At 39.3% G+C, this 12,886-nt stretch overlaps 1 protein-coding gene across 14 annotated transcripts in view; it reads left to right on the forward strand.

The window, feature by feature from the left end:
• ERC1 (ELKS/RAB6-interacting/CAST family member 1) overlaps nucleotides 1-12,886 on the forward strand; it is a 567,884-nt gene that overhangs the window by 304,181 nt on the left and 250,817 nt on the right. The window contains exon 16 of one of the 14 annotated variants that reach the window (XM_087442955.1): nucleotides 12,489-12,553. The exons of the other annotated variants lie outside the window; for them this stretch is intronic. Coding sequence (XP_087299081.1) covers nucleotides 12,489-12,492 — 4 coding nt within the window. The 3' untranslated portion in view covers nucleotides 12,493-12,553. Of the gene's footprint in view, nucleotides 1-12,488; nucleotides 12,554-12,886 lie in introns of those variants that run through there. 14 annotated transcript variants of the gene reach the window in all.

Consider the following 12,886-nt stretch of genomic DNA (forward strand, 5'->3'; position numbering starts at 1 on the left):
CCCATATAAAGTGGAGGATGATGGGCATGGATGTTAGCCCAGGGCAAATCTTCCTCAGCAAAAAGAGGAGGATTGGTGACAGATGTTAGCTCAGGGCTAATCTTCCTCACAAAAAAAAAAAAAATGTCTCTAATAACCATAATAAATTTTAAGTATCAGTTCAGGTCATGAGCTTCACTATTAAGATTTCTAGATGAGCTGATTCATTCTCCACTTCCCTGCATTCAAACTCATACTGCAATCTCACCTGATTCATTCTCCACTTCCCTGCATTCAAACTCCTACTGCAATCTCACCCTCTGTTGGCATTACGAATAAAGCTTAAAAGACTCATTTTTCATTTTGAATAAAGTTTTTATCAAAGTATGAATTTGACTACCCTGAAAACTGGTTTGTTTGGGGAAGTTGTCAAAGAGCTCTTTAGTTTCTTTGAGAATCCAGAGCTGTATGATAATTAGCATCCCATTAATAAACTTGGCAGAGAAATCCAAACCTCTATGGGCTAAATTACATACTCTTGAGATGCCTTTTGGCTAAAGAAAGATCTGACTTCCCACAAACAGAAAATAAATTTTTATAAGGACCTAAGACGTGTCCAGTAATCTGAATTCTGATATTTAAAAATCCTTGCCTTTTAAGCAAAATGTAGAGTATGATTATAATTAAGAAAGCTATAAAAAATGGTTACTGGAAAAAGTTCAGGCTATTTGGGGGTAGTATAGTTAGGTGATCAATCTATCATACCTTGAATAATTAAGATAAGACTGTATTTTAAATTATTTTATCTCCTAATACCCCCTAGTATTTCATTTTAAAATTTATTATTGTACACTTGCTGACATTAAAAAACATCTCATTTGTGGATTTATGCCAGTCTTCCAAATTAACTACCAAATTGAAAATAGTTCTGCAAATTATATCCTAGCAACAAATTAAAATGCATTCTAAGTTATATAAGAACATGTATACTTTTTGCAAAGGTGCACTCATTTATACTCCTACCCAATGCATTTATTTGAGTCATTAGATATGTGCTGAAGGACTTTTAGTGGAGTTGGAAGCGTTTAACAGTGGCATAAAATACTGAGGTTTAAATATTCTGTAGGAAATCACAGAAATTAATATAGAAATTTTCTGCACTTGAAAAAGAAAAAGTATGCTGTACAGTGTAGCTATAAACAAGTAACACTGGTGGGACAAGTCCTAATTGAAATTATAAAGCAAAGTTTGTGTCTACAATCAACTATCTCTTGGGACTTTGGGACTTCCTCCCTAGTCTTGGTTAACTTTTTAATTCTGCCCTGCCTTTTTCTACCCTGATATCCAGCTCTCTTGTGCTACTCACCTTATAGAATGTGTGATCTTTACTGTTCCTAACATCTTTCCTCACAGAGCTAATAGTTTAGTTGGGGCTCTGAGTTGTTATAGGACAGTGGTGGAAATGGGTTTATTAAATGCAGTAATTATTAGAGTCCTTACCTCTTCCTGCTCTGAACTTTGACCCGATGCTCAGCTTCTCTCAAGATGAGGCGTGAGTTTTACAAATGTTTTTCTCAAATCTTTTTATTTTCTTGTGACCTGAATTGTAATTAATAAATTACAAGTATCCCTAAATATCACTTTCTCCACCTTAAAGCCTAAATCCATTCCGCTTTTTAGTCATTTAGGGTCAGATGTAACTTCCAAACAGAAGAAACCATAGTTCTTTAAAAAATCATGCTTCTTAATGATCTTTTCATGTAAAACGCCTCAGATGGCTAGAGTAATCTCTAAGTAGCAAGTAAAGAAATGAGCTTTTCTGATAAAAGCCCCAAAGTACCTCTCTTTTACAGCTTTTATAATTCTTTCTCTCCCCCTCTCAATATATGGTTTATGTGCAAGAATGTCCTCACCTGTGCAGGGATGAAATTAAGAATATAAGTCATCAGGGCCGGCCCCGTGGCTTGGTGGTTAAGTGAGCGCGCTCCACTGCTGGCGACCCGGGTTCGGATCCCCGGGCGCCCACCGACGCACCGCTTCTCCAGCCATGCTGAGGCCGCGTCCCACATACAGCAACTAGAAGGATGTGCAGCTATGACACACAACTATCTACTGGGGCTTTGGGGGGAAAAAATAAATAAATAAAATCTTTAAAAAAAAAAAAAAAAAAAAGAATATAAGTCATCCTCTTCCTCCCAAGCAAGAAAGGAGTGGGGTTACTGTTCTACTTCTTAGTTATCTTTTTATTTTTTCTTCTCCTTGAGGTGTAGGGTCACTCCTAGTCCCTTCTGTTAAATACAGGGGAATCAGTTAAAGGGTTAATTGTTGCAGGTAGGTAACCTAATCCCTTAACCTAATTGTAATACCCATTTTAGGAAAATATGTTATATAATATACCAGTATGAGAGTTTTTTTGGTTTGAGATCTTTTGGGTCCCTTTTACTCTTTTGCTTTCAGGAGCTTCCTTTTCAGTGTCCCTCAGAGAGTACCATATAGATAGGTTCTCATTCTGTAAATGGGCAAAACCTCCCTCAAGCTTTGGATGTAGAGGGTAATAATCCATCCATTTAATCATAAGCTTTTCCTATTTGAGGATCCTGAGTAAAAGAGTATTATAAGATGCTCTTAGTAGCAAAGAATGTGTTTATGTTTTGTTTTATTTTTAATTTTTTATTTATTGCAGTAACATTGGTTTATAACATTGTATAAATTTCAGGTGTACATCATTATACTTCTATTTCTGCACAGATTACATCATGTTCACCACCAAAATACTAATTACAACCCATCACCACACACATGTGCCAAATTATCCTTTCTGCCCTCCCCCCCCCTTCCCCTCTGGTAAGCACCAATCCAATCTCTGTCCCTATGTGTTTGCTTATTGTCGTTATTATCTACTACTTAATGAAGGAAATCATACGGTATTTGACCTTCTTCCTCTGACGTATTTCGCTTTGCATAATACCCTCAGTGTCCATCCATGTTGTCACAAATGGCTGGATGTCATCGTTTCTTATGGCTGAGTAGTATTCCATTGTGTATATATACCACAGCTTCTTTATCCATTCGTCCCTTGATGGACACTTAGGTTGAGTCCAAGTCTTGGCTATTGTGAATAACGCTGCAATGAACACAGGGGTGCATGTATCTTTACGCATTGGTGTTTTAAAGTTCTTTGGATAAATACTCAGCAGTGGAATAGCTGGATCATATGGTAGTTCTATCCTTGATTTTCTGAGGAATCTCCATACTGTTTTCCATAGTGGCTGCACCAGTTTGCACTCCCACCAGCAGTGTATGAGAGTTCCCTTCTCTCCACATCCTCTCCAACACATGTTGTTTCCTGTCTTGTTAATTATAGCCATTCTGACGGGCGTGAGGTGATATCTCATTGTAGTTTTGATTTGCATTTCCCTGATAGTTAATGATGTTGAACATCTTTTCATGTGTCTGTTGGCCATCTGTATATCTTCTTTGGAGAAATGTCTGTTCAGGTCTTTTGCCCATTTTTTAATTGGGTTGTTAGTTTTTTTGTTGTTGAGATGCATGAGTTCTTTATATATTTTGGAGATTAACCCCTTATCAGAAGTATGGTTTGCAAATATCTTCTCCCAATTGTTAGGTTGTCTTTTTGTTTTGTTGATGGTTTCCTTTGCTGTGCAGAAGATTTTTAGTTTGATGTAGTCCCATTTGTTTATTTTTTCTATTGTTTCTCTTGCCCGGTCAGACATGGTGCTTGATAATATGTTGCTAAGACCGATGTCAAAGAGCGTACTGCCTATATTTTCTTCTAGAATTTTCACAGTTTCAGGTCTTACATTCAAGTCTTTAATCCATTTGGAGTTAATTTTTGTGTATGGTGTAAGGTAAGGGTCTAATTTCATTTTTTTGCATGTGGCTATCCAGTTTTCCCAACACCATTTGTTGAAGAGACTTTCTTTTCTCCATTGTATGTTCTTTGCTCCTTTGTCAAAGATTAGCTGTCCATAGATGTGTGGGTTTATTTCTGGGCTTTCGATTCTATTACATTGATCTGTGTGTCTGTTTTTGTGCCAGTACCATGCTGTTTTGGTGACTATAGCTTTGTAGTATATTTTGAAATCAGGGAGTGTGATACCTCCAGCTTTGTTCTTTTTTCTCAGGATTCCTTTAGCTATTCGGGGTCTTTTGTTGTTCCATATAAATTTTAGAATTCTTTGTTCTATTTCTGTGAAAAATGTTGTTGGAACTTTGATAGGGATTGCATTGAATCTATAGACGGCTTTAGGAAGTCTGGATATCTTAACTATGTTAATTCTTCCAATCCAAGAGCACGGAATATCTTTCCATTTCTTTGTGTCTTCTTCAATTTCTTTCAGCAATGTTTTATAGTTTTCTGTGTACAGATCTTTCACCTCTTTGGTTAAGTTTATTTCTAGGTATTTTATTCTTTTTGTTGCAATTGTAAATGGGATGGTATTCTTAATTTCTCTTTCTGCTACTTCATTGTTAGTGTATAGAAATGCAACTGATTTTTGTATGTTGATTTTGTATCCTGCAACTTTACCATATTCGTTTATTACTTCAAAAAGTTTTCTGGTGGATTCTTTATGGTTTTCTATATGTAAAATCATGTCATCTGCCAATAGTGACAATTTCACTTCTTCTTTTCCATTTGGATCCCTTTTATTTCTTTCTCTTGCCTGATTGCTCTGGCTAGGACTTCCAGTACTATGTTAAATAGGAGTGGTGACAGTGGGCATCCTTGTCTGCTTCCTGTTCTTAGAGGGATAGCTTTCAGTTTTTCACCATTGAGGATGATATTAGCTCTGGTTTGTCACATATGGTCTTTATTATGTTGAGGTACTTTCCTTCTATACACATTTTATTCACAGTTTTTATCATAAATGGATGCTGTATCTTGTCAAATGCTTTCTCTGCATCTATTGAGATGATCATGTGATTTTTATTCTTCATTTTATTAATGTGGTGTATGACGTTGATTGATTTGCGAATGTTAAACCATCCCTGCATACCTGGAATAAATCCCACTTGATCATGGTGTATAATCTTTTTAATGTATTGTTGTATGCGATTTGCTAGTATTTTGTTGAGGATTTTTGCATTGATGTTCATCAGTGATATTGGCCTGTAGTTTTCTTTTTTTGTGTTGTCCCTGTCTGGTTTTGGTATCAGGGTAATGTTGGCTTCATAGAATGAGTTAGGGAGCTTCCCCCTCTCCTCAATTTTTTGGAAGAGTTTCAGAAGGATAGGTATTAAGTCTTCTTTGAATGTTTGGTAGAATTCACCAGGGAAGCCATCTGGTCCTGGACTTTTATTTTAGGGGAGGTTTGTGATTACTGTTTCGATCTCCTTACTGGTGATTGGTCTATTCAAATTCTCTACTTCTTCTTCATCCGGTTTTGGAAGATTGTATGATTCTAAGAATTTATCCATTTCTTCCAGATTGTCGAATTGGTTGGCATATAGCTTTTCATAGTATTCTCTTATAATCTTTTGTATTTCTGAGGTGTCTGTTGTAATTTCTCCTCTTTCATTTCTGATTTTACTTATTTGTACCTTCTCTGTTTTTTTCTTGGTGAGTCTAGCTAAAGGTTTGTCAATTTTGTTGATCTTTTCAAAGAACCAGCTCTTGGTTTTATTAATTTTTTCTATTGTTTTCTTAGTCTCTATTTCATTGATTTCTGCTCTTATTTTTATTATTTCCCTTCTTCTACTGATTTTGGGCTTGGTTTGTTCTTCTTTTTCCAGTTCCTTTAGGTGCATTGTTAGATTGTTTATTTGAGATTTTTCTTGTTTGTTGAGATAGGCCTGTATTGCTATAAACTTCCCTCTTAGAACGGCTTTTGCTGTATCCCATAAATTCTGGCATGTCGTATTTTCATTTTCATTTGTCTCCAGGTATTTTTTGATTTCTTCTTTGATTTCTTCGTTGACCCAGTCATTGTTCAGTAGCATTTTGTTTAAACTCCACGTATTTGTGGCTTTTCTGATTATCTTCCTATAGTTGATTTCTAGTTTCATACCGTTGTGGTCAGAAAAGATACTTGGTGTTATTTCAATCTTCTTAAATTTATGGAGGCTTGTTTTGTGGCCTAATATGTGATCAGTCCTGGAGAATGTTCCATGTGCATTTGAAAAGATCGTGTATTCTTCGGTTTTTGGTTGGAATGCTCTGTATATATCTACTAGGTCCATCTGTTCTAGTGTGTCATTTAAGGCCAATGTTTCCTTATTAATCTTCTGTTTGGATGATCTATCCGTTGGTGTAAGTGGAGTGTTAAAGTCCCCTACTATTATTGTGTTACTGTCTATTTCTGTTTTTATGTCTGTTAATAATTGCTTTATATATTTAGGTGCACCTACATTGGGTGCGTAGATATTTATAAGTGTTATATCCTCTTGTTGGATTGTTCCCTTGATCATTATGTAATGCCCTTCTTTGTCTCTTTTTACAGTTTTTGTTTTAAAGTCTATTTTGTCTGATATGAGCACTGCTACCCCAGCTTTCTTTTCATTGCCATTTGCGTGGAGTATCTTTTTCCATCCCTTCACATTCAGTTTGTGAGTGTCTTTAGGTCTGAAGTGTGTCTCTTGTATGCAGCATATGTATGGGTCTTGTTTTTTTATCCAGTCAGCCACCCTATGCCTTTTAATTGGAGCATTTAGTCCATTGACGTTTAAAGTAGCTATTGATAAGTATGTACTTACTGCCTTTTTTTAACTTTTTTTTCCTAAGTGTTTTAGTAGTCCTTCTCTGTTCCTTTCTTCTTCTGTACAGAATTGATGGTCTCTTTAGTTTGACCTCTGTCTGAAAGCTCTACTCTTTAACTCCCCTCCTCCCCCTCGTTTTATGTTTTTGATAGCATAGCTAACCTCTTTTTTGTGCATTTGTATCCATTACGTTCTTATCATGGAAATAGATAATTTTTCCTATTTGTGGTCTTCTCTTTTTCCCTTAAATCAGTCCCTTTAACATTTCTTGTAGCACTGGTTTCTTGGTGACAAACTCCTTTAATTTTTGCTTGTCTGGGAAATTTTTGATCTCTCCTTCCATTTTGAATGATAACCTTGCTGGGTAGAGTATTCTTGGCTGTACGTTTTTTCCTTTTAGCACTTTAAATATATCGTGCCACTCTCTTCTAGCCTATAAGGTTTCTGCTGAGAAGTCTGCTGATAGCCTTATGGGGTTTCCTTTGTATGTATCTTGTCTTTCTCTTGCAGCTTTTAGGATTCTCTCTTTATCTTTAATTCTGCCCATTTTGATTATGATGTGTCTTGGTGTGGGCCTCTTTGAGTTTATCTTGTTTGGGGCTCTCTGTGATTCCTGTACCTGGATGTCTGTTTTCTTCCTTAGGTTAGGGAAGTTTTCACCTATTATTTCTTGAAATAGATTCTCTGCCCCTTTGTCTCGCTCTTCTCCTTCCGGGACACCTATAACACGGATGTTAGTGCGCTTGATGTTGTCCCAGAGGCCCCTTAGACTGTCCTCACTCTTTTTCAGTCTTTTCTACTTTACCTGTTCAGCTTGGGTAATTTCTTCTAGTCTTTCGTCTGGCTCACAGATCCGTTCTTCTGTATCCTCTACTCTGCTTTTGAGTCCCTCTAGTGAATTTTTCATTTCCAGTATTGTATTCTTCATTTCTGATTGGTTCTTTTTTATATCTTCCATTTCTTTGTTGACATTCTCACTGAGTTCATCTATTCTTCTCCCCAGATCAGTGAGCATCCTTAACACTCTTAGTTTGAACTCTCTGTCGGGTAGGTTGCTCATTTCTGTTTCACTTAGTTCCTTTTCTTGGGTGTTGTCCTGTTCCCTTACTTGGAATATATTCCTTTGCCTCCTCATTTTGGCTCTTTCCCTGTGCTTGTGTCTACGTATCAGGTAGGTCAGCTATGTCTCCTGCTCTTGGATAGGTGACCTTATGTAAGTGATGGCTGAGGAGGCCTGCAGTGTGCTTCCCTCAGTTCTCAATGTTCCCGGGGTGACCCCTATCTTGGCTACGTGTGTCCTTCTGTTGTGGCCTGTTTGCTCTCCTTGTATGCGCCTAGGTAGGCTGAGTTATGCTCCTGGTCGGCTGTTGTAATGCTCAGCTCTTTGTAGTTATTGTGGGCCCTTCAGTCTCTTTATCAGGTGTAGGGAGCCCCAGCACAGTTGGCTGCAAGTTCTAATACCACATTTGTGTTGCAGTATTTCTTTTAAGTGAGTAGGCCCCCAGCGTGGCAGTTTGTTAGGCTCAGGGGCTTACAATTGCTAAAAGCCTCCAGCCTTTAGGTCTCTTGTCAGCTCTCTGAGGATTGCAGCTGGGTGGGCCTGGCCTCAGGCACAGGAGCACCCAATTGTTTCAGGCTTTGGAAGGTGGGGCAAATCCCCTGTGTGGGTCTTTGAGAAGCACAAGTCTTCTGCGGCTGAGAAGCCCTGCCGCCCACAGGTCCACACACACAGTCAACACAGTCCTGCCCTGTGTGCGTGCCCCAACCTCCCAAAGCGGACCCAGTCTCTCCAGGGCGGGAGCCCCACACACTCCAACACCACCCCACACTCTCCACCCGCTCCTGCCCCTCTGAAGTCGGCTCAGTTGCCAGGCAGCAGAGAATCCAGTCACCAATCTCTGCAGGCCCACAAGTTGCCTGAGGGCTTGTTGTTGGGTGGGGCCAGTCTCTAGGCTGGGCAGCCTGCCCTGCCTGAGCTGGATTAAATCGGTGCTCTAGTGGGTGGGGCAGACCCTGGGCTAGCAGGCCCCAGGGAGAACTCCAATGGAGTCTGTGTCAGCATGCCCACACCAGGCCACAACAATGGCCGCCACCAATGTCCCAGTCCCTGGAGAGGTCTCACCCCTCACCGAGATGCACTCAGGGCCTATTAGGTGAGTCTCTTTTCACCACAGCACTGTGCACCTTTCTTTCTGGTGATTTTCGGTTGCTTTCTGAAACGGGTGAGTTTCGCGTGGGCCCTTTAAGAGCCAGTTTTAATTTCTTTGTGAACCAGCTTTTCTGGGAGTACTCCCCAATGTTTTAGTAGCAGGCAAAGTCAGATATTATGCCACTCGACTCGATTGTGCTGGGTCCACAAAATGCCCACAGCGGGGGCGCTCCCCTGCTCTGGGCCCCGCGCCTCCAGGGAGGCTGCGTACCTGTGCGCTGCTCCCGGGCAGCGGTGAAGCTGGCGGCTTGTGAAGGCGGCGTTTTTCCTCTCCAGAAGGGAGTTTCTGCCTCTTCCACCTCAATTAGGATTGTCCGTTGTTGCAGGAGTTCCTCTTATCCAGTTTTCAGTTCTGTCTCGGGTAATTTTTCCACAAGTAGTTGTAAATTGGCTGTGTCCGCGGGAGGAGGTGAGTTCAGAGTCTGACTACGCCGCCTTCTTGACTTCCTCCCCTTGTTTACTTCTGTATCCCCAGTTCCTTGAACAACACTTGAGCTCACAGTAGATGCTCAACCAATGTTGTTGCATGAATAAATCAAAAATATTAAAACATCGGTGCTGGCCCGGTGGCGCAAGCTGTCAAGTGTGCGCGCTCCGCCGCGCCATCCTGGGGTTCGCCAGTTTGCATGGCGGGCGCGCACCAACGCACCACTTGTCAAGCCATCCTGTGGTGGCGTCCCACATAAAGTGGAGGAAGATGCGCACAGATCTTAGTCCAGGGCCAGTCTGCAAATTTACAAATGCTGCTCTTGAAACCCTGCTAAGTCAATTGAATGGAGTGAAAACAGGAAGATTTCAAGCCAAACACGGTCTATATGTGAAGGATTGTCCGCAGGCTGCGGCGCAGTGGCAGGTCTCCCTCGGGGGTTGGGGGAAGATTCCCGGTTCCCGGCATGGGAAATACCCCCTCTGGAAGCCGAAGCCGTTCCTGTGTTTATGTTTTGAGCCAATATGTTTACCTCTAAAACAGTGATAATAACATGTAGACCCAACTGCTGAGGTTGTTGTGAGGATCAAATGAGATAAAGTAATGAAAACACTTTGAAATTTGTAAAGGTGAAGATTTGAAGAGCATGATTGCTCACAAATGAAAATCCAATTTGCAGCTAACTTTTCAGGTCTGTCATTTTCTCATTCTGAAATGAAAGGGTTTTCTCAATCTCTAAGATCCATGTGGTTTTAAAAATTATATAGTTCTTTGACTAGGTGACTTTCTGAGGTCCCTTGATTCTGTAGTTGTAAATGCTCTGAGCAAATCAGAGAAGTAACATATATAAATAGTATACTGAGAAGAAATTGGGGGTTACGTGTCCATGAATTTTTTTCACTTAGGAGTATGCTGCACATTCACTGGATGAGACTAACCAAGACTTACCAGAGATTGGCTGCCATGGGGATGAAAGTGGAATTGTGATACTAGAGCCAGAGCAGTGCTGGGGAATTTGGAGTTTCAACCCAATCTTGTTAAAACTTCAGGCATCTTGCCAAGATAACAGAAAAGCTAGGGTTTAGGAGTAGGAATCATGCCCTACAATAAAGCCTACTATAGACTCAGACTAACAAAACTTAAAGCCCCAAGAAAGTCTACAGAGGAGATACAATTTGGGGAATGAGTCCCACCAAGATAGAGAGGTCTGGGAAATACCCCGATAGAGAGTCTGAGAAATATCTTGGATAAATCCAAGCCTACAAGTACAAGAGGCTCAGCTATTAATTGAATTACCTACTAGAATAAAAATCGTTACTCTTCAGAAGAAAATAATAGAATCCAGAGTCTTTACAATGTATCATCTATAATATCCTATATTAGATTTTTAAAAACTGCCATATATGCAAAGAAAAAGTAACATGTGACCCATAGTGAAGAAAAGCATACGGTAAAAATCAACTCAGAGAAGTCCTAGATATAGAGTTTAATAGATAAAGACTTGAGAGTCACTCCTACAAATATGCTTCAAAGACTTAAAGGAAAATGGCATGTTAATGTTAGAACAGATAGGAAATCTCAGCCAAGAAAGGAAAACTATTAAAAAATGGAAATTTGAAAACTGATATTTAAATGAAAAACTTACTGGATGGTCTTAATGACAGATTGGAACTGTCAAAAGAAAGAATCCATAAATTTTAAAACAGATCAATGGAAATTATCCAATCTGAAAAACAAAAGGTGGGGCCAGCTGCGTGGCTTAGCGGTTAAATGCATGCGCTCCGCTACTGGCGGTCGGGGTTTGGATCCCGGGCACGCACTGACACACCACTTGTCCGGCCATGCTGAGACGGCTTCCCACATACAGCAACTAAGAAGGATGTGCAACTATGACACACAACTATCTACTGGGGCTTTGGGGATATAAAGGGAAAAAAAAAGGAGGAAGATTTGCACTAGATGTTAGCTCAGGGCCAGTCTTCCTCGGCAAAAAGAGGAGGATTGGCATGGATGTTAGCTCAGAGCTGATCTTCCTCACAAAAACAAACAAACAAACAAAAAAATAAGAAGAAAAAGGGTTTTTAAAAAATGAACAGAGCCTCAATAACATGTTGGACAATATTAAATGGGCTAATGTATATGTAACTAGAACTCCAGAAGGATAAAAGAATGAGAAAGGGGTAGAAAAAAATATTTGAAAAATACTGGCTGAAATATTTCTCTAATTTGACTTAAAATATATTGATTTAAGGAGGTATATGGGAAATCTCTTTGCCTGTCTCTCAATTTTTTTTAAATGTAAAACTGCTTTAAAAAAATAAAGTCTCAGGGTCTGGCCCAGTGGCGTAGTTGTTAAGTTCATGCACTCCGCTTCAGACACCCAGGGTTTGCAGGTTCAGATCCCTGGTGAGAACCTATGCACTACTCGTCAAGCCATGCTGTGGCAGGCGTCCCAAATATAAAATAGAGGAAGATGAGTACAGATTTTAGCTCCGGACTAATCTACTCACCAAAAAATAAAAATAATAATAATAAATAACGTCTTAAAAAAAACCACACATATATTTACAGATCTGAAAAACTTAGTGAAACCAAAAAGGATAAATACAAAGAAAACCACATCTATAAACATCATAATTTAATTTCTGGAAACAAAATATAAAGAGACAAAAGCAGCAAGGGAAAAAAGACACAGTATGTAAAGGGAAACAATCATAGCTGAGTTCTTATCAGAAACCTTGGAGATCAGAGGAAAATGGAACTTCTTTTCAAGTACTGGAAAGAAATTGTGAAACTAGAATTCTGTGGTCAAATAAAAATCACCCTTAAAAAACTAAGGTTAAGGGCCGGCCCCGTGGCTTAGCAGTTAAGTGCGCGTGCTCCGCCACTGGCGGCCCGGGTTCGGATCCCGGGCGCGCACCGACGCACCGCTTCTCCGGCCCTGCTGAGGCTGCGTCCCATATACAGCAACTAGAAGGATGTGCAACTATGACATACAACTATCTACTGGGGCTTTGGGGGAAAATAAATAAATAAATAAAATCTTAAAAAAAAAAAAAAACTAAGGTTAAATAGGCATTTTCAGATAAACAACTATGAAAAAAATTTGTCTCTAGAAAACACACCTATAAGAAATGCTAATGGATGTTTTTCCAGCTGAAAGGAAATGAAACTGGATGGGAGCTTGAATCTACAGGAAGAGATGAAGAACACCAGACATGGTAAATAAAGTTGACATATATGCAAAATTTATTTTTTCTTCTCGTACTTTCCTTAAAAGACAAGTGACCATTTAAAACAAGAATAATAATGTTGTAAAGTGGAGTTTATAATGTATGTAAAAGTGAAAGATATGACAACAATAGCACAAAAGATTAGGGGGCTAGATTTATACTGTTGTAAGGTTGTTAACTTTGTGCAGTGGAAAATATGAAGTATCAGTTGTGAAGTTTTATAATTTCTAATCTAAATAGACTTTGAAAAGTTAAAAATGTATATTGTTAGCTCTAGAGCAACTACGAAAGGTTAACCACAACAACAAAAATAAAAACCAA

This window comes from Ceratotherium simum, chromosome 17 (assembly GCF_057802395.1).
Source record: "Ceratotherium simum simum isolate JZ-2026a chromosome 17, ASM5780239v1, whole genome shotgun sequence".
Taxonomy (NCBI): domain Eukaryota; kingdom Metazoa; phylum Chordata; class Mammalia; order Perissodactyla; family Rhinocerotidae; genus Ceratotherium; species Ceratotherium simum.